At 33.5% G+C, this 20080-nt stretch overlaps 1 protein-coding gene and 2 long non-coding RNA genes across 5 annotated transcripts; 2 read left to right on the forward strand and 1 right to left on the reverse strand.

Moving 5' to 3' along the window:
• The first annotated feature begins 1954 nt into the window (after nucleotides 1-1954).
• On the forward strand, nucleotides 1955-4554 carry LOC146902660 (uncharacterized). Of its 3 annotated transcripts, XR_015021929.1 has the most exons (3): nucleotides 1961-2092; nucleotides 2372-2464; nucleotides 2929-4554. It is a non-coding gene; the product is annotated as an uncharacterized LOC146902660 (long non-coding RNA). The 3 variants fall into 3 exon arrangements; XR_015021928.1 differs by having other exon boundaries at nucleotides 1955-2619; XR_015021927.1 differs by having other exon boundaries at nucleotides 1955-2464.
• Nucleotides 4555-5755: 1201 nt separating this feature from the next.
• Nucleotides 5756-6786, forward strand: LOC146902661 (hydroxyproline-rich glycoprotein family protein). Its single transcript, XM_085736070.1, has one exon. The coding sequence runs from the start codon at nucleotides 5916-5918 to the stop codon at nucleotides 6462-6464; it is 549 nt and encodes a 182-aa protein (XP_085592196.1). The 5' UTR covers nucleotides 5756-5915; the 3' UTR covers nucleotides 6465-6786.
• Nucleotides 6787-12668: 5882 nt separating this feature from the next.
• Nucleotides 12669-17076, reverse strand: LOC146902662 (uncharacterized). Its single transcript, XR_015023344.1, has 6 exons — nucleotides 16693-17076; nucleotides 15757-16254; nucleotides 15368-15497; nucleotides 14883-15260; nucleotides 14303-14423; nucleotides 12669-12932 (listed from the first exon to the last, which is right to left on the reverse strand). It is a non-coding gene; the product is annotated as an uncharacterized LOC146902662 (long non-coding RNA).
• Nucleotides 17077-20080: the final 3004 nt, after the last annotated feature.

The raw sequence follows: 20080 nt of genomic DNA on the forward strand, positions 1-20080 counted from the left end.
CATAACAAAGGATCTATGTAACATTGTTATTGTAGATAACAATCCCTATAGCTTTTTATTGCAACCTGACAATGGAATTCCATGCGTACCATTTTCGGCAGGGCAACCACATGACACACAGGTGCATAAATTCATCCTTTTGGAAATTGATATCAACCATATGATTTTTTACTACCATTTTTTTTTGTCTTTGTTATGCATGTTCATCAGCTTCTAGATGTTATTCTTCCAATTCTCAAGGACCTCTCTGAACAGAAAGATGTTAGACATGTGCTCTATGAAAGTACCATATGCCTGAATGGTTTCAACAACAAGGGATTCCAGCTCCCAGTTGACAACATTGAAAGTTCTCCTGATTAAACTCTTGTTTTTGCTTCTTTTTATTTACTTAAAAAGTGGTTCTAAATGGTGATGAAGGAAAGAGACGAAGAGGAGGAGAGAGAAAGAGAATGAAAAGATGGTGTTTTTTTTTTTTTTTGAAGTAGAGAATGAAAAGAAGATATGATTGTGGCAAAAAGCAATTAAAAAATGGAAGTGGGTGGCAGAACAAGTGGGAATCTGAACCAAAGCAATTTTGAGCGGTAGTTAACAACCGCTGGGTACCAGCGGCAGTTAACTACTGGCGTTTTTTCCAATGGCAGTTAACAATCGTTGGGGGTAATTTGGTCATTTCTATGTGTCAATTGGAAGTATTCTTTGTCAAAAAAGCAACTTTCAGGGAAAAATATGTCATCAAACCATATTTTACCTCAATGGTAACAACCACATAATAAAACGACAACAGTTTCTTTAAGAAAAAAAAAGGGTCATGTTAACCAGTGCCCCCGGGGCACTGGTTAAGGAAGCCAAAAGTGGAAATTTTAAGTCAAAAAGAACACTTTTTAAGCTTTTAATGCAATGACAGCACAACTTTCAATGCAAGATACTATTATATTTAACTCCTTAACCAGTGCCCCGGGGGCACTGGTTAACATTTCCGTAACAACAACACTTTCAACAACGTGATACTAGAACAACCACAACATCAAATTTGCTTCTATCACAAATTGTTAAATAGTGATATTTTGTTTTTGTCTTGAGTGATTGAGTGTTCTTGATTGTTACACATTTTGTCTTATGACTTTATTGACATTAATTTATGTCCTAAGGTCGCTGGGAAAGTTTTCCAGAGCAAGGTGGAGATTGGCGACCGCCTAGGGCTCCATATTTTTAAGGCGCCAAATTTTATTTTAATTTACTTAGATATTATATAAAAGTACTAAAACAAGATTTTATATTAATTAAATTATATATTATACTTTCGAAAAAAAATGTAATGCAAAATTAATCAATACATTTGATTAATTAAAGTATAAAATAAAATAAATTTGTTACATCCTATATTTTAGTTGCCGAAGGGTCTAATTAGGGCACTAAAATTAGAACATTGAAATGGACGATCTAAAAAAAAAAAAATAACACTCACAAGTCACAATATTTTTACCCAAAGCATGATTTGATACTGGATCAACTTTGAATGATAAACATTAAATTAAGGTGTATTATGAAAATTATTGGATATTAACCTTAGAGCACTATACACAGCACATGGTCGTCATAAATTTAACTTGACACTTCGTGATATTGCACGTTCTTGTACCTTGGAGAATCTACATTTGTAAATGTTTTTGCTATTCTGAAAAGAAGAAAAAAAAGCTACAAATAAAATGGAGATTGGATATGTGTTTATTTATAAACTTCAATCAAATTTGTAGGAAAAATACTAATGAAAACCTATCACAAGAGGCAAAACCGAACCTCAAGCCGGTTGAAGTGTATTTTAGAGTTCCTTATTTTGTTTTTTTTAATATATTGTAGATGAAATAAACATACAGTTAACGGCAATAAAAATGTTAAAGAAGGGCAGCTAATAATAATAATAATAATAATAATAATAATAATAATAATAATAATAATCTATACCTATTAATAAAGGCAATACATTGATTTGGTGTAGCCTATTTTTCTACCTATTTTACCCTTCAAGTTAAGAAACAACAATTGCAAATAAAATTTGAAAAGTGAGAATTGGGTGGTTTATTTATTTAAAACGGTAAGTTATAAAAAGAATGAGATGGTTAGACAGCATTCACGACATCACATAGAATAAGACAATAACTGATTCATGGTAGTTTCATTATCCACAAACTTGCTTTCATACAATAGACATCACTCATAATCATCATTTCTACAATTTCTCAAGAATATCTACTTTCTTGCATAGACTTAACGTTTGGCATTTACATCCCCTTGGTTATCTTCTTATAATTTGTTTTTGGTGAACCCTTCTGCTTATAATTTCTACAATTGATTATTGATTACTATTTTGCAGTTCCAATTCATAGACACACCAGTGTATCCAAATGTGAAAGCACAAGGGCTCAAAAGTGAAAAGGCTTGCTTAAAAAGAATGGTGGGGATCAATGTGAGTAGATATAAAAAATCAAAATCTTTTTCATTGATGAAACATGAGTAACTGCATGAGTAACATCTAAATCTGAGATGAAAGGGTTCATCAATCAAGTTTAAATCATATGAACAAATGATGATCGCCTCACAACATTTATCGGCTGCAAATTGGTAATTTTATTTATCAAATCGTCAATTTTTTTAAATGATCTTCATTTCTTAGTTTTTTTCTTCTACATGATAGTTATAACCACCCCCTCATTATAGGCCTAACTTTGTTTTCATTAACAAAAATTATTACAAATTATATATTATATAGGAGTACAATTTATATAATTTACACTAATTGAACCCACACACATCTTTTAACTTCAACTTACATAATTTCTACTTTCAAAATGGAACGCTTATCCTTCATAACTGGAAAAAATGGTTACCCTTCATACTCACTCACTCGATTCATAAAACTATAATATGCAGAAATAGGGAATAACGATGGAGCATGGCAACAACCTTAATATGTAAAAAATGAGATTAGTATATGTGGTACATGCGGCAGGGCTGCGATAGCTGCACAGATTCGGTGTTGGAATGTTGGGTTTTCACCTTCAAGATAGAGAGGTGAGAAAAAGGGGAAAGGTAGTGGTGTCCTTTACCACTGGTGCATTGGCCACGGAGAAGTCATTGTGAGCACAACGAGTTATCACATAGGTGACGGTGCCACCATGACGACGGTAGGGATTTCTTAAATTTTTTTCCTTTCTTCTATCCTTCTTATTCACTTTTTTATATGCTCATTTCTCCCGTTATTTGTTGATTTTTGTTACAGCCTGTTATTCTTCATCAAAAAGAAATCCTCTCATACCAATTTTGTTTGTCACTTATTTCTTCTAAGTCAGTTTCTTATTTCTATAATTCTTATGATTATTGTTCTCATGTTTATCTTTTCACAATTTATGAAATAAGATTAAAGGATCATGTTTCCAGATTCTTAAGCAAGAAGAAAGTACTCAAAAGTTTTTATCAATTTCCTACAAGGATTTAACAAAATATTCAATACCTTCAACTTTTTGTTTTTTATTTTAACTTTACGGTTGCTTTGTTTATTGTGCACTGAAATGGGAACTCGAGAATATTGCTTTGAGTAGATACCATGAAACACAAGGAGGAAGAGAAATCTGAAAAGGTAAGCATACATGTTTTGTTTCCTAACTCATTTTATTCTTTCCCTTTGTTCTGTGATCATTGATGTCTTATAACTACTGTCATATTGATTATTCTCCTATTGTGTTCTTCTTGCTTGGATGTATTTAAGGTTTTTAATTTCATTAACTCAAAAATTGTAGTTTTCTTGAATAAGGGCAAACTTTAGAAAGGAGACATTAGATAGTTGAAATTTTAAGAGAAGGTGCAAATAATAGGAAAAAAGACCCGGCCTAGAAATGATGAGATGAAGATGTGAACGATCAAGTATTATGACACAATTTGGTACGGTGCCAAAAGTATGATTAACATTACTACAACATATTGAAAGTGTTATTAATCCAAATATGGGTTTTTCTTTGATTTTTTTTTTTTTGACGAGCACAATTATTTTTAATGTTGATTGATCAAAACTCGGTAGTGTATTTGTATGGACATATATCAAGATCGATTTTTTATATCAAGTACATGTATTATCTTTTTATTAATCTATAACTATTAATAAAGTGGACATAATTTTTTTCTTTCCATTTTCCTAATTTTCAAAATTATTAAATGATGTCCATTTCTTCTTACTCTAGATTGGACATTTGGACAATCGACTATTTGTACGGATTGTGAAATCATTTGTGAATCTTATATATTTAATCTGTTTAACCATTTTAAATTTGAATGTCCAACTTAAGTTTCAGTTATGGATTGTGGGCTAATACCATCAGGGCAGTGAGACACAATAACTAAACTTCTCTGTTAAGTTTCCTTTCAAACTTTCAGATCATACAAAGAAAACACTATATATGTATGAGTATGAACACCGATGGTGGAGAACATTCTTCAATCGTACTTTTTTTTGTGTGCTTCTCTTTGCAATGTAAGTAATGATTTATTAACTGTATCATTCAATGATTCGTTTGCCATATCCATTATTATATTCACAACAATAGACACTAATTTCAAATTAACAAATTATTGGCTAACTTTTTTTTAAGGGTGTTATTGGCTAACCTTATTCACTAAAATTATATTTATACCTCTCTATCAATACGTTAGCGCAGTAGAAAAAGCGGACAGACGGGCACGGGAGTGCCCGTCTGGACGCTAGTAATAATAATAATAATAATAATAATAATAATAATAATAATAATAATAATAATAATAATAATAATAATAATAATAATGTCTATAAGTTGTAGTTCAACTGATAAAAATATCACAATTGTTAGGTCGGATATTGTGATCGGGGGTCCAAACTCTAATTCTTCTATTTATGTGTATGAGTTTCTAATGCTTATTGTTGGTTCATCTATAAAATAAAAATGACTAGAACAAACAAAAACAAAACATTTTTCTTGTGGAAGTCATAAAACAAGTTAAGAGTATAGTGAAGCGGCTATGATTTAAAGTTAAAAAAAAGTGGTGTTGGATATTCTTGTTGGGTTGAAGAGTGTGAGCGTTGTATTTAAACTATATTTGATTTTAATTTTCAAATAAGGTAAAACTTTAAGGTGTACAATTGCCGATGAATCAAGTCTAATGGGAGCTAGGGTTTGCACGCCACATCATATTACGAGGTATTGTTTGTTTTAGACGGTTGAGTGAGCTTTTGTCCTTTTTATAGAATGCATTTCGTTGGATAAAAAAATACTACTATTCTATATAAACTATCTTTTACCTAGATTCACAAATAATATGAACGTTTAAGGTGTACTAGAACAAAGTTGCCATGACCTATCTTAGCTAGGTCAAATAATATCAATTCAGACAAGTTGGTTGGTGTCATCTCATTTTTTTTTTATAGTGAAATGATATTTGTACAATTATTTTATTTTATGATAATTTTTGAAATGACTTTCACTTTTGAATTGACATTGTGTTCTTATTCTTTGTTCATTTTTAACTCTATAGTTTTTGTCTAAAAAAGGAAAAATGGCTGTTCCAGAATTTTCATTCCTCTTTTGAATATTGTATCAATATAAGGTCAGTTGTAATTTTTTTCATCTCCTCTATGTTTACAGTTTACCACGTTGTTTTTCATTTTCTAAGTTAGTTAAAAAATGTATATAAAAATAAATAAATAAAGGTGCATCAACAAAAAGGTACAGTAGTGTTGCTTTTGAAGTAAGAGTCCTAGTCACTTCCCAACCTTTCTCCTTCTGCACTCATTCACCCCACTTTCCTCTTCTTTTCTCAACACTTCAAACTCTACACTTTCCCTTACCACACTCTCTTCATCTCTAATTTGTTAAGTTGATTTGAGATCAAATATGAAAACAATAACATTGTTCATAAGAGCAGTGTTGATACTCAGCAATGTGTGTCTACATATAGCAACAACAGATGCAACAAATCACCCCCTAAAAACCACCTCCAAAGCACAGATCCAGTGCACAATGTGTGCTGCTTGTGATAACCCCTGCAACCAAGTTCCATCTCCACCACCACCATCACCGCCACCACCTTCATCGACCACCAGAAACTGTCCTCCCCCTCCTTCTCCACCTACTTCCTCTGGTGGTGGATCAAGTGGAGGTTCATACTATTACTCTCCACCTCCACCATCTCATTCTTACACTTACTCCTCTCCACCTCCTCCGTCATCCAGTGGCGGAAGCAGCAGCGGAGGAACTTACTATTATTACCCTCCACCTAGTAACAGATACTACGGTCCAACTCCACCACCACCTAATCCAATTGTTCCTTATTTTCCTTTCTATTACCACAGTCCTCCACCACCCTCCTCCGCACCTACTTCGTCTAGCTCACTCTTCATTTCAATTGTTCTCTCATCCTTCATCATGCTGTTGCTTTCATAGAAGAAAAAGATGAAGCTAAAAAAGGAAAGGATTGGAATAACGGCTTAGATTTGCAGATCTAGCTAGAAATTCTTAGGAGAAGTCGTCATTAAATTCCCGATTTGCCCTTTGTGATCACGTGTACATGTCAAGTAATAACTCAGATATATATGCTTCTTTCTAATTACTCTCACCACCTTTATTATTTGTTTATGTATGAATTTCTAGTGTAGAATAGAATATTGATCTGCAATTTGTTGACAATTTTCATTTACACTCATGTATGTATGGTTTCATGGACATGATAAAATAAATTGAAATAAAAAGATTGATTAATGCTTTATTTATTTTCAATCATTTTATTTATTGTTTGATAGCTAAATTCAGTCATAAATTGTTGGTGAATTTTTTTTATATGTTGGGCATGAATCGTGGCTACTTAAAAACAACAATTGAGTGAGTGGTAATTGAAGTGTGGTTGATTTAGGTTTGTGACTGATGAAGACAACGGTCAACAAGAGGGAAAGATTTGATTCCAATTACGGGGTCAATTAATTTTTAACTTCATTCAATTAGTACCAAATACCATTATTCCATGTGTATAAGCATATGCTTTAACAACATGCAAAATTTTGGGCTTGTTCTTGACATGCAACAAGAGTTGCCTCTTGGTAGTATTTTATTTGGAGAGGGTGGTGCTTTCTGCTTTGTGCCACAACACAAGTAGGTTTGGCTCAGATGTTACCTCCACTAGGTGTGTTGTTTGCAGGAGTGCTTGATTCTTAAAGTTGATTTCGAAAAGGCATATGACTCGGTTGATTGGGGTTTTTTGGTTTATATGATGACAAGAGTCGGGTTATGCTCAAAATGGGTAGCGTGGATGAAGGCGTGTGTGTGTGGAGGGAGTATGTCCATCCTCGTTAATGGTAGTCCTACGGAGGAGATAAATATTCAAAGAGGCCTCAAACAAGGTGACCCCCTTGCCCCTTTTCTCTTTCTTTTGGTGGCGGAAGGTTTTAGTGGCCTAATGAGGAATGCGGTGCGGCTTAATATGTTTGAGGGGTTCCAGATGAAGGAGGATGGTAAGACGTATTCGCACCTTCAATATGCCGACGACACTCTTTGTGCGGGGAAAGCTACGGTTGGGAATTTATGGACCTTGAAAGCGTTACTTAGAGGTTTCGAGATGGCTTCCGGTTTGAAGGTTAATTATTATAAAAGTTGTTTGATGGGGGTGAATGTCGATGGGGACTTTATGGATATGGCTTGTAATTTCTTGAATTGTGCTCAAGGTAGTTTTCCGTTTAAATACTTGGGATTGCCGGTGGGAGGAAATCCGGGTAGAGTGTCCACTTGGGATCCGCTTCTAGATCAATTGTCGAAGAAGTTGGCCTCTTGGGGGAACCGGTATCTTTCTCTAGGAGGTAGAATTGTTCTTCTAAACTCCGTCTTGAACGCGATTCCTATATTCTTTCTTTCTTTCTTCAAAATGCCGGTTAGTGTATGGAAGAAAATGATAAGAATTCAAAGGGAGTTTCTTTGGGGAGGAACGGAGGGAGGAAAGAAAATTAATTGGGTGAGTTGGAAGGTGGTTTGTCAACCTAAAAGTATAGGCGGCCTTGGATTAAGGGATGTGCGTTTAGTCAATTTGAGTCTTCTTGCTAAGTGGAGATGGAGGCTTTTATTTGATGAGCATGCCCTTTGGAAGGATGTCTTGATAGAGCGGTATGGTCCTAAGGTGAGTGAGGTTTTGGAGGGAGATGGGGGATTTTGCCCAATGAATGCTTCTAAATGGTGGAAAGACTTGGTGACGATTGCTAGAGGAGATACCGGAGATTGGTTTAATGAAGAAGTGGAGCGAAGGGTAGGTAATGGAACTACAACGAGTTTTTGGAAGGTTAGATGGAGAGGGGCGGTGAGTTTTATGGCAAAGTACCGTAGATTATACTCTATATCTACTCAACAAGATGCGTCTATAGAGGATATGTGGAATTTCACTCCGACGGGGGGTGCTTGGTCCTTTACTTGGAGGCGCCAATTGTTTGTGTGGGAGAATAATCTTCTTAATGATTTACTAGGTGATTTGGAGGGGTTTGAGTGGAGGGTGGAGGATGATAGGTGGAGGTGGAGGTTGGAAGACGATGGTACTTTTTCGGTGAAGTCACTTTATTTGAAGTTGGAAGGGAGGGGGTTAGAGGAGGACTTGCGGCCGGAAGGGGAGAAAAAAGTTTTCCGTCAAATTTGGAAATCCGGAGCGCCATCTAAGGTGATTGCGTTCGCATGGAAAGCTCTCCATGATAGAATTCCAACTAGATCGAATTTGAACTATCGGAATTGTTTGCCTCCGGATACCGGTATGGATTGTGCTTGGTGTGAGGTTGTAGAGTCGACGTCTCATCTCTTCCTTCATTGTGACATGGCGAGAAATGTTTGGTTGAATTTGATGACTTGGTTAGAGTTTAATTTTGCAATGCCACCAAATTTGTTCATTCATTAGGAGTGTTGGAATGAGGGATCAATGAATAAGAAAATCCGTAAGGGCTTCCGGATGATTTGGCATGTTGCTATTTGGGTGATTTGGAAAGCAAGGAACGGGTGTATTTTTAATGGTGAGGCAGCAACATGGGACATGCTTGTTGATGAGGTGAAGGTTATGTCTTGGAGGTGGTTATTATCAAGGTTCGATACGCCGGTGTGTATGTTTTACGAGTGGGTTTGGAATCCACGGGAGTGCTTGATGCGGTAACTGTTCGGCCTGGGCTGCTGGTGTCTTTCGTTTTTGTTGGCTGCTGGTCTGTTTCTTTGTTCTGCTTCGCCTGGTATAGAGGGGAAGGTTGCTGGTTTTTTTTTCTGGTTTGCCTTCTGTTCTGTGTTACCAGCGTTCTTGTCTACTGCTGGTGTGGTTTTTTGGCCTTGGTTTCTTGGTGATTGCTGGCTCTTTTCTGTGGTTGTCCTGTGTAGGTGTGTGAGTGTTTTTACACCGTTTTGGTTTGGTTCCCTGCTGTATAGTCTCTGCTGAAGTATTTGTGCTAGGCGGTTGAGGTCTTGTAGGATCTTTTTGGTGTTTAGGTGGTTTATCGGGTGATGACGCAGGGGTATGCATATGTTTTGTCAATTGTATATTCTCGCGTCATTACTCTTAGGGTGGTTTTTAAAGGGGTTTTTGTTCGAGCCTGGTGATTGAATGGCAACCGATTTCCCCTTATTTGTATTTTTTTCCACCCAAGCTTACTAGTGCTTCTCGCACGGGCTTCGCGGTTAATAATATTTTGCCGTTTCAAAAAAAAAAGAGACCCTACATTAACGTTCCAATTATATTTTATATATTTTAGTTCCGTATTGCATGGAAATATGTCGTTGACCTTTAACAAAATTTGAAAGTTATTTGAATAGTCTCGCGGTTCTTCACAACTTGTTCTAGCAGGGGACCTTGTAAAAACTAAAAAGGCAAAGTACTCGTACATGTTACCGGTTAAAACAAAACATGATCACATTGTCCGTGTCTTGTGATAATTTTTTAATTTAGGGAAATGTAATAATGTATCATCATGTTTACAAAAAATCATATTTGTTAAATAAAATAAAATTACTGACATATGTGTTGGTAGTACTTGGCTGGAAGCTGTCACACGTTAGTGATATTATATATGGTGATGAATGGGGTCCTACACTCCTAATAAGTAATAACGCTGCAATTGTCATCTATATATCCAGAGTAGAGCACCACTCTCTGAGTTTCTCGTCTTTTTGCTCTTCACGGTGCCCTTTTGATAGTGCTTACACATAAGCCTGGTCCCAAATATAGAATGAGGTCCTTTCCTTTCCCTTTCATATTGAAATCTTCTAATTATATATCAGTTTAAAATTTGTGTATTTTATTTTTTGGGGTCGTATATGAAAAACAAGCCATGAGTAATTCTCAAACGAAGAAATTGCCCTGTATTTTAATTTTAAGCAAGTTAACAATCCAACTTAATATAAACTGCAAACAAATTCATTAGTATACCATTTATTTTAAGCAAGATTTTTAAGCAAGGAAACAAATTCTTTTTGTCGATAGTCCGGCAATTCAAAAAATCTTAGCCGATATAGTTTCTGCATTCAAAAATCTTTTAACCGGTGTATTTCCGGCATTTAATTTGTGGGGCTCTTAAAACTAGTTTATGTTAGTTGCAAATCAGTTAGATTAGTTGCAAAGTAGTTAGACTAGTTGTTTTGATAGTTACTTTACTTTGAGATCTACATATAAAGAGTATTCCACACCTATTGTAAACAACAATTCTTCATTTTATCTATACAATTTTATTTCCATTTTTCTCTTTGCTTAATATTATTTTGCATATGATATTAAAGAGGGTAGGAAATAGAAGGTACAAGGGATGCAGATTTCCTGCTGTTACAGCAGGTGCTGTAAGTCATGCCAGCCATCCGATCAAATTCTAGTGGCTGAGATTAAAGTGTGTGAAAACTGATAGAACTATCGTAACCGTTGGATCAATGTTCAATGGCTGAGATCGACCACTGCGTGAAACTGCGTGAAGCAGTTACAGCAGGGGATCCAGGTCCAAGGTACAAGGTTCTCCATTCCAGATCAATAGTGTGTGTGTGTGTGTGTATATATATATATATATATATATATATATATATATATATATATATATATATATATATAAAGTAAGGTTTTTTTATTCCACGTGTATCTTCCACATTCATTTTCAATATTTCTATTATTTTTTCTATTTTTAAAAACCAATATTTTATTTAACATAAATATCTCAACAACATTTTGATCTTATCCACTCAATATTTTCTTTAAATTTTTTTTGAATTTCTAATATTTTATGTAGCAGAAATATCTCAACAAACTACACATCATACTTTCAACAAAGTTTACATGTATGGTCTTATTTTATGATTAAAAGACTTCAATTTGTTTATTTGTTTTTAGGAAAAGAAACTTCAATTAGTTATTACTAATCTTTTACCACTGTATCATTCAATTAGTTTTTTTATGTTTGAGGAAAAAAATGGTTCGATTAGTTTTTATTTTTGATAAAAAAAAGTTTCGATTAGTTATTATGTTATCTTTTAGCAGCATATTCTAATGCAAATGTTAATTATAAATAAATAAATTTTTGTTAATCACATATTTACATATTTTGAGCACAAGCAGAAACCTCAAACCTTCTTTTCATCTAACATTTTTCCTTTTTCAGGTTTGCCAAACACCAATTTTATTCCCTTTCAATCGATTTTTTTCTCTCATATGCATGGGCCACGAAACAAACCCATGATCACATGTTTAAAGGGACCCAAAACTCTTACCACTTGGGCTAATTCATTATTGATTTTGTTATACTTTTTATTCTTGCATTGGACATTCATCTCATCATTTATATATATTTTTAAGATATTATTATAATTGTAAATTTAAATAAATTCAATCTAATATACTTACATGTGTATTCGTGCACACAAACTTATAAAACTTACTATTTAATATCTAACCCGGGCAACGCCGGGTCTCTAAACTAGTACATAAAAAAACGGGGTAAGTTTTTAGTAGCGAATTTTCTGACGGTATCCTTATTTATTAATTTTTGTTACGTCTGCAGCAACTTAACCTAATTTTTTCCCGCTCATTTGTTTTATTAGGTTTGCAATTATTTAACCTAACAAATTCCATCTAAAAAAATGCATTGCACACCAATTTCATTCCTACTAGACTTTTCACCCGTGCTGCCGCACGGGTCATATACAATGTAAATATAGTAAAGAAAAGCAAAAATACATCGTATATTTTCAACTTAATGTTCAAATGTCATAACTTTAAATTCAATAGTAATTGAGGTTTTCGTGTCTACACATTTTGGAAAATTTCTTTAAACACTACATTCGAAGTACTATCAATGCAAACACCATGTTCATCTATTAGCAAATTTTTCAGACCGTTTCATGAGGTAACCCCTGATATTGATACATAAAGTTGACCATTTGAGAACACGATGTGGAAGGTATATACCAACCTGATTTAGTGATTGCCCTTAAATTTTGTTAATGGTCATTGTATAACACACAACTATAGGAAACTGTCTACATTGAACAAAAAATAGTAGGTGAAGAAGTTAAACTAAGTCCACCCTATTTCCTTTCAAACTCAGCAAATTCAAAGTATCCCACAGTGAGACTTTTTATCATACATAAATTGGCAAGTTAAAAACGACATTCATAATACAATAGAACATGAGATGTTGCATTTTTAATCTATATTCTTGATAACAACTATCACTTTTACAGAAAATATGGATTAGGACATGAAAAGATTACAACATGTAGCTTTTACATAACATATGGATTAGAACAACTGCAGCAGAACACAAACTCTAGCTGCCTCATACCAAAACGGGCTTCGAAATTATCTTCCGAGACCAGAAAATGTGAGTTGAATAGGCATTAGAACAACACCGCGGAAAAAATGGCCCAAAAACTCTACAGCAGCAAGTTAGCAAAACATGACATAGCATTAGTAGCAGACCTCTCAAATGAAAAAAGTACAGATATACTACCAGGAAAATTCTCGAATTCCAAAAAAAGAGTAGAACTCTCTTAATGTGCACTTTTGAGTAGAACTCTCTTAATGTGCACTTTTGAGTATTCATACAAAATTGAACCTTATTATGGCCACAAACATTCTACCAGCGTATAAGTTATTACAATATAAAAAGATAGTTAGAAATTCAAATCATAAACAATGTGGTAAATTACACACAAAATAGCACTAATAAGAAAATAAAAATCACATAAATTTGTAATTCTTGCAACAAAAAAATAAGTGTTGGAAATAGCTTTGCAAGATCATAATGAAATCTAGTCGTTCATTGAGAAATTTAAAGACAATAATCATTGGCTACAACTCATTTGTTCATTAAACTATCAAGAAATATCTAAAATAAATCTGAGAAACTGAGAATTTTCAGCAGGAAGTAGTCCGGTCTATCTAATTAGATACACCATTGATTATCTCAAATAGCTACAATAGACCCGTGTATATACATTCGCGACATTAGAGAGATCTAAAGACAATCAAATACTACAGAGTAAAAAATCAGCCACCTCTCTAAAAAAAAATTGCTACAAAGAGTATGACTTTAATCAATGCAATATAAAAAAAATAAAATCAATGCAATATGTTATCATCTCTAGAAAATATGATGTTCCACCTGAGTATGATGGTGATGCACAATTTGATATCAAATACTTTAATTAAAAAAACGTTTATTAGCAAATAAGAAACAGATATAGAAGATACATATACACCAATATAGTGACCTGCACCACCACAGAAAGGCCAACTATCACAACTTAATTGTCCATAATTAAGATGAAAATATATGTCTGTTAATTAATTAGGCATCAGTTTGAACACATCTTGCTCTATCCTAGAATTTGAACAAATTTATTTAATGGACACAAAGAACTTATTCCAATCATTGATACGTTGAGTTACTAAATTGTAGTTCCATATGAAGTCATCTGACATAGTCACACATTACCCTAAATGTTCAAATAATTGATTTTGCAATTTTTCATAGGCATCATTCATACAGAATATGCAAATAAGAAACAAATATGTCAACAATGTATCAAGTTCGCGGCCATAAGTATGAGCCTTAATCAAGACATTAATAAAAATATAAAGATAACAGACTAAACAATCATTCATTTTGAAAAGTCAAAAGCAATTATTCAAAAGTTATAAATTCTATAGACATATGTATAGTTAGCTCCATTTCTTGCCAAAGGAAAGCTCAAATTTTGAATCCAATTTGATAGAACCAATGAGTAAGACAAATTATTACCTGACATAAAAGAAGTTCAAGATTTAATAGAGAACCACATGCTTTAGAAGCATAATAAACCCACAGCTAATATGCATAATCCTAGTGACTAATCTAATGGCAACCAAGAATGACAACAATCCTGCAAAGGAGGAAAAAAAGGGTTATTAAGTTAAAGAAGTTCTTAGCAAAATAATGTCAAGGCAAAAAACAGAGACTTTCAAGGCTTAACTGAAACACACATTTGTAACCCAAAAGAAAGTATGAGTGGTGAAAATGAAATCCAATGAGGCATTCCTTCAAACATTTTAAAGGGAAAGTAATTAAAGCTGAACAACATAATTTCCAGAGTGCTTTTGTTATCATCTGGTTTGATAAATGAAGTTCTAAATAATTTATTCCACACTGACTTCATTCTTCCTTCCAATAGTAATATAGTCATAACCTCATTTATATCATTCTCTTAAACCTAGCCAAAGTTACCTTGTTATAAAATGTCAAAAAAATTACACAACCTTTACAAAGTTACCATGTTAGCATACATATCAAAATAAAATTAAAATTCTGCAAGAGAAACAGGAAAAAAACACTATATTCATACCTATAACTCAATTTTTAAGCTCGAGAGGTGGCAATTGATTTGGCGGTTGAAAGAAATTGGGGATAGAGGCTTGAAATTGGGTGCTTGATGAAATGAAAGAGAGGGACATAAAAATTGGTAAAACGGCCTAAAGATCTCTAGATTTTAATAACAAAGAGGTTGTATCAATGGTTGTTTTGAGTTTGTGTTAACCAAAATTGATTCATTAAATCTTGCACCTAACTATTGAGAGAGTTACTTATCCATCTAGTCTTCTTGCTTCCGTCAAATTTAAAGCTTTCTCAAATACCAATAGTTGATGGATCCTCTTGTTCTACATCATTATTACAGTCAAGCTATGCATTCCTCAATAAACACAATCCTACCAAAAAGGAAAACCTGCAAAAGTGAAGAAAAAATAGGGAGAAAAAAAAATCAGAAACATAATTAGATGAGATAGAGAGACTGATACATCCAATCCAACCAATGAATATTATGAAAAATACCTATCTAGATCATAAGTGGTCATGACAATCACCTTCCGGTGAATTTTTAAAAATCACTAATTGCTTTTATCGATTGAATAATCACCCTCTGCCACTGTCTTCGATTCCTCCACTTCACCGTTCAAGAAATCTGACCAACAATTTCAATTAACACAGTTTAACTTAACTCCTTGCAAATCAAATCAAAATCAAAATTTAAACCGTTATGTTAAATCAAAAAATTGTATTTGTCATGCTTTTAATTTCCTTTGACTCTCAAAGTACAGCAGCAAATCATCAAAATATTCAAGTTACATCAATCACTTTAATTTTTGTCAATCCACAATATCAAAAGTAAGCATGAAATAATTTTAATTTGCTCGAGAAATTAGAGTTTTGATATTTCCTACCTAATTCAATAGTCATGAAGATTTCTAATCTGGATACACAATTTCTCCATATAAGCAACTATCAAAGACCTTTACATTTACTTCATACTACTGAGACCCTGCATCGATCAAACCAAAACATTAAATCTCAAAACAAAAGCACTCAATGCTTCAATGTAAATACCAAATGAACAAATTTAAACAACAAAAAACCTATTAACAAAATGAGTTTGGCATATTTTTACTGTAGCATAACCAATAGACGGATTATACTCATTACACACTACAATATCTCCATCTGCATACTAAGCAATCTCCTAGCCATGTGAATTTCCCTTGGACTGTCAAACACATAATACACGACACCTCAATCAAATAAACATAAACTACCATAACAAAGCACAAATCACTTACTTCAAAGACAAAAATTGAACCGTCACAATTACATTCTCGTTAGTTTTATGAGAATATAGCACAGTTTTTGAAGATGACGGCCGAATCATTTCAATCTCACCGAACCTACAACAATCAACAAATTTCAAAAAAAAAAATCAAAACAATTAAGTGTCACCAGCTGAAGTTTGACCCATGATATTAGAGTGCTAGGTGTGGGGTAGAAGAATTACTATTTTTTTAAATGATGAACAGAACATATAAATTCATTCCAAGCTTAGTCGACGTTTGATCTTTAAACCATGAACAAAACATATAAAATTATAAAATTTAGATGAAATCGATGAGATTTGGATGAGAAGAAATCAAACCTTTTTTGAATCGACCCATGATATTAGAGTGCTAGGTGTGGGGTAGAAGAATTACTATTTTTTTAAATGATGAACAGAACATATAAATTCATTCCAAGCTTAGTCGACGTTTGATCTTTAAGCCATGAACAAAACATATAAAATTATAAAATTTAGATGAAATCGATGAGATTTGGATGAGAAGAAATCAAACCTTTTTTGAATCAACAATCGAAAATGATCAGCGTTTTTGTGTTTCTGTATAGGAAGGATTCAAAATCGAACCTTTTGGACTCAGTGATTGAGGAGAATCAAAAGGTTGGGGGGAGAATGTGAAATCGCTAATGGTGAAGGATGGTTGAGAATGGTTAATCCATCTGAAGGACTGCGAAAGTTGCTCAGAGCGAAAATGAGAGAGAAACGGAGATTCTGATATGAGCAAGAAGATGGGTCAGAATCAGATACGGCGGCGGCGAAGATGAAATGACCAGAGTTAGTGATGGTGGTGATACGGCTGCTGCAGAGATGAAATGGCCACAGGTGATGGTGCGGATACGACGGAGGTCCGCTAGATTCTGGTGGCAGAGGGAGATGATGGTATTCAGAGAATGGGTGTGAGAGAAAATAGAGAGAGGGGGTTAGGTCAGAGTGATTGTTTCCAGGGAAGAGAAAGACGCTTGTTGAGCGCGCGTTCAGTTGTTTGGCTTTTTTTTCTCTTCTTTTGTTACTATAGTTGTTTCGTAATTAAGGTTTAGGTCAGGGTTAAAACAGGAATTTTATTCGCTAGGGTTTAGGTTTAATTAGGGCGAAAATTCTAGCTTGGGGCAACTTTTATATATTCTTTTGTTACTATAGTTGTTTCGTAATTAAGGTTTAGGTCAGGTTAAAACAGGAATTTTATTCGCTAGGGTTTGGGTTTAATTAGGGCGAAAATTCTAGCTTGGGGCAACTTTTATATATAGTATGATTCGCTTGTTTTTTTTTTTAAGAAAATATTTTCTACCATATCAATGATCTTACGAGTTAAAGATTATTTATTGGTCTCTATTATAGTCGAGAAAACCCGTGCGACGCACGGGTCAAAAGTCTAGTTTTTTGAATAAAAGTGTACTTTTGAATGACAGAAAAATTATGTTATTTTAATTAGCGCAACGTTAGATTTCTTTCTTTGCAAGTAAGCGTATGAATAAATGAACAAATGAAAGAATAGAATGAATGAAGGGAGGATTAAGAGGTTATAGAGAAGAAAGAGTTTGTTGTAACCTAGTTATTCATTGATCGATGAAAAAGAGCATTACAACTAGTTATATATACTTGACTTGTGATGCAAGTTATTAGTAACTAACTCACCAAAGTTAAAAAACGGTTATATAACTAACTACCCTATGGTTATGGATTAATATTCTAATAATTTTGTTGTTGTATACGTTCAAAGTGAATATTCAGAGGTGTAGAAACAGCGGCGAAGCTTGCGAAAAATTTATGCAGGGGCCAACTATAAAGAAGAATTTTTTTGAAAACAGACGTATTAAATTTAACGATAAAATATATTTTTACTCCCATAAATTATAATTTTTTAGGTTTAGTCTTTAAAAAAATTATTCAATTTTTGTCTCAGTTTTTTAAAATTTTACAAAAAAGTGTTTTTAGTCTTGAATTTAATCTCTAACAAAAAATTAAGGACTAAAATTAACAAATCTTAGATAATTAACATAAAAATCGCTATTTTAAAACGTTGGGCAAAATGCATTTGAAGAACCCAATTTCATCAACTGTCTGTTTAATAATAGATTAATAATGTCTTTTCAAATATAAATAAATAAGTTATTTGCAAGAAACTCATTGTCCATTTAATTTGTCTATGACTATTGTCTTGATAATTTTTATTGTTGAAAAAGGTTTCTCTATTGTTGTTATTGAGACCGAAAGTATCAAACCAATACAAATACTCCCTCCGTCCCTATATCTAAGCACCCATTTGATTTTATTTTTGTCCCTAAATGTAAACTTCTTTTCAAATTACTAGATGCATTTATTACTTTTTTCCTAAACATACCCCTAATTAATATTACTAACTTGTCTTGATATATGAATAGTCAAATTTAATACACATACAAATAAAGGTCAAATTGGTAATATTAATACACAAAAATACACATTAATTACATTGACAACTTTTCTTAAGAAATGTGAAAAAAGCAAATGGGGGTTACATTAGGGGACGGAGGGAGTAAATCTATCAATTTTGTAGTAGTTTTTTTACTTTATTATTTATGCTAACTTTTGCAACTAAACTTGTTTGGGGTAGCTCAATATTTATTATTTGGGGTAGCCGGATTTAAATATATACCGACTAATTCAAGAATAATATTTTTTTTTGGGTAGCCAAGGCTACCCCTCCCATATGAAGGGCTACGCCCCTGTGTAGAAAGTTCCTCTCCAACAAACCTAGCCCAATCTGAACAAAACTCAGGCCCAAGTGGTCGGAAGACCATGAGTTGTCTGTCTTAGTGACAAGGGAACATGGAACAAAAATTTAAGGTTCTGGAAGGTTTCTTCAATTCTTGAATTCTGCTCTACGCCCTGCACTTTTCGCTCGCACCCTGCAACCTTCCTGAAAATACCCCTGCGCTAGTTAACTAACGCATGTGTAAATCAAACATGACTTAATTTTACATATACGTGACTTAAGTCACGCTGCATGAGTTAACTCACGCAGATTATAAGTTCAGCGTGAGTTAACTCACGCTATTTTATTTGTGCATCAAAGGTTTACATTGTTATAAAGTCCACAAATGAGAGAGAGAAAAATATCGGTGGTGCATGTTGAATTGAAACAAGAGCACTCTTTCCCATGACATGAGGGGTCATACATTACATTCAAACTACATATGGTCATGATTTATTAATAATCATCATCTTTACTTCTTACAACCTCTGCTTCTTGCAGGCATATGTTACCAATTCCAAGATTATGTCTTTTACTTCTTACAATCTCTGCTTCGTGCAGGCCATTTTGGATTGCTATGGAAAATAAACTAGCGTGAGTTACCTCACTCTGGTTTTATAACCTGCGTGAGTTAACTCATGCAGCGTGACTTAAGTCACGTATGTGTAAAATTAAGTCATGTTTGATTTACACATGCGTTAGTTAACTAACGCAGGGGTATTTTCGGCAAGGTTGCAGGATGCGAGCGAAAAGTGCAGGGCGTAGAGCAGAATTCTCAATTCTTTTAGGATGAGTCACATACTTTCGAACAAAAAAAAAGAGATGAGAGTCACGTACTCGTACTGGTTACCATTCTGTATGTAGTGTAGCCTTTTTTCACTTTTTCAGAAGGACCATTTGTTATATTTAGGGTTAAATATGTTTTTGATCCCTATAAATATGTCAACTTTTCGTTTTAGTCCCTCTAAAATTTTCTTTCAACTTTTAGTCCCTATAAAATTTTCAATCTTCACTTTTGGTCCCTCTTTTAAAGTAAACTCATATGTAGAATTCATATTTTTTAATAAAATTTTCCAGAAAAAATCAAAATATTATAAGAATCACTCCAAAAAAAATTTAGAATTTTTAAACAAAACATGAATTTAATATGAAT

Source organism: Medicago sativa, chromosome 8, assembly GCF_051527215.1.
Source record: "Medicago sativa cultivar Bolivia chromosome 8, Bolivia_mono, whole genome shotgun sequence".
Classification (NCBI taxonomy): Eukaryota; Viridiplantae; Streptophyta; class Magnoliopsida; order Fabales; family Fabaceae; genus Medicago; species Medicago sativa.

Coding starts and splice junctions, on each gene's coding strand:
- LOC146902661 (XM_085736070.1), top strand. CDS start 5,916: ATGAAAACAATAACATTGTTCATAAGAGCAGTGTTGATACTCAGCAAT.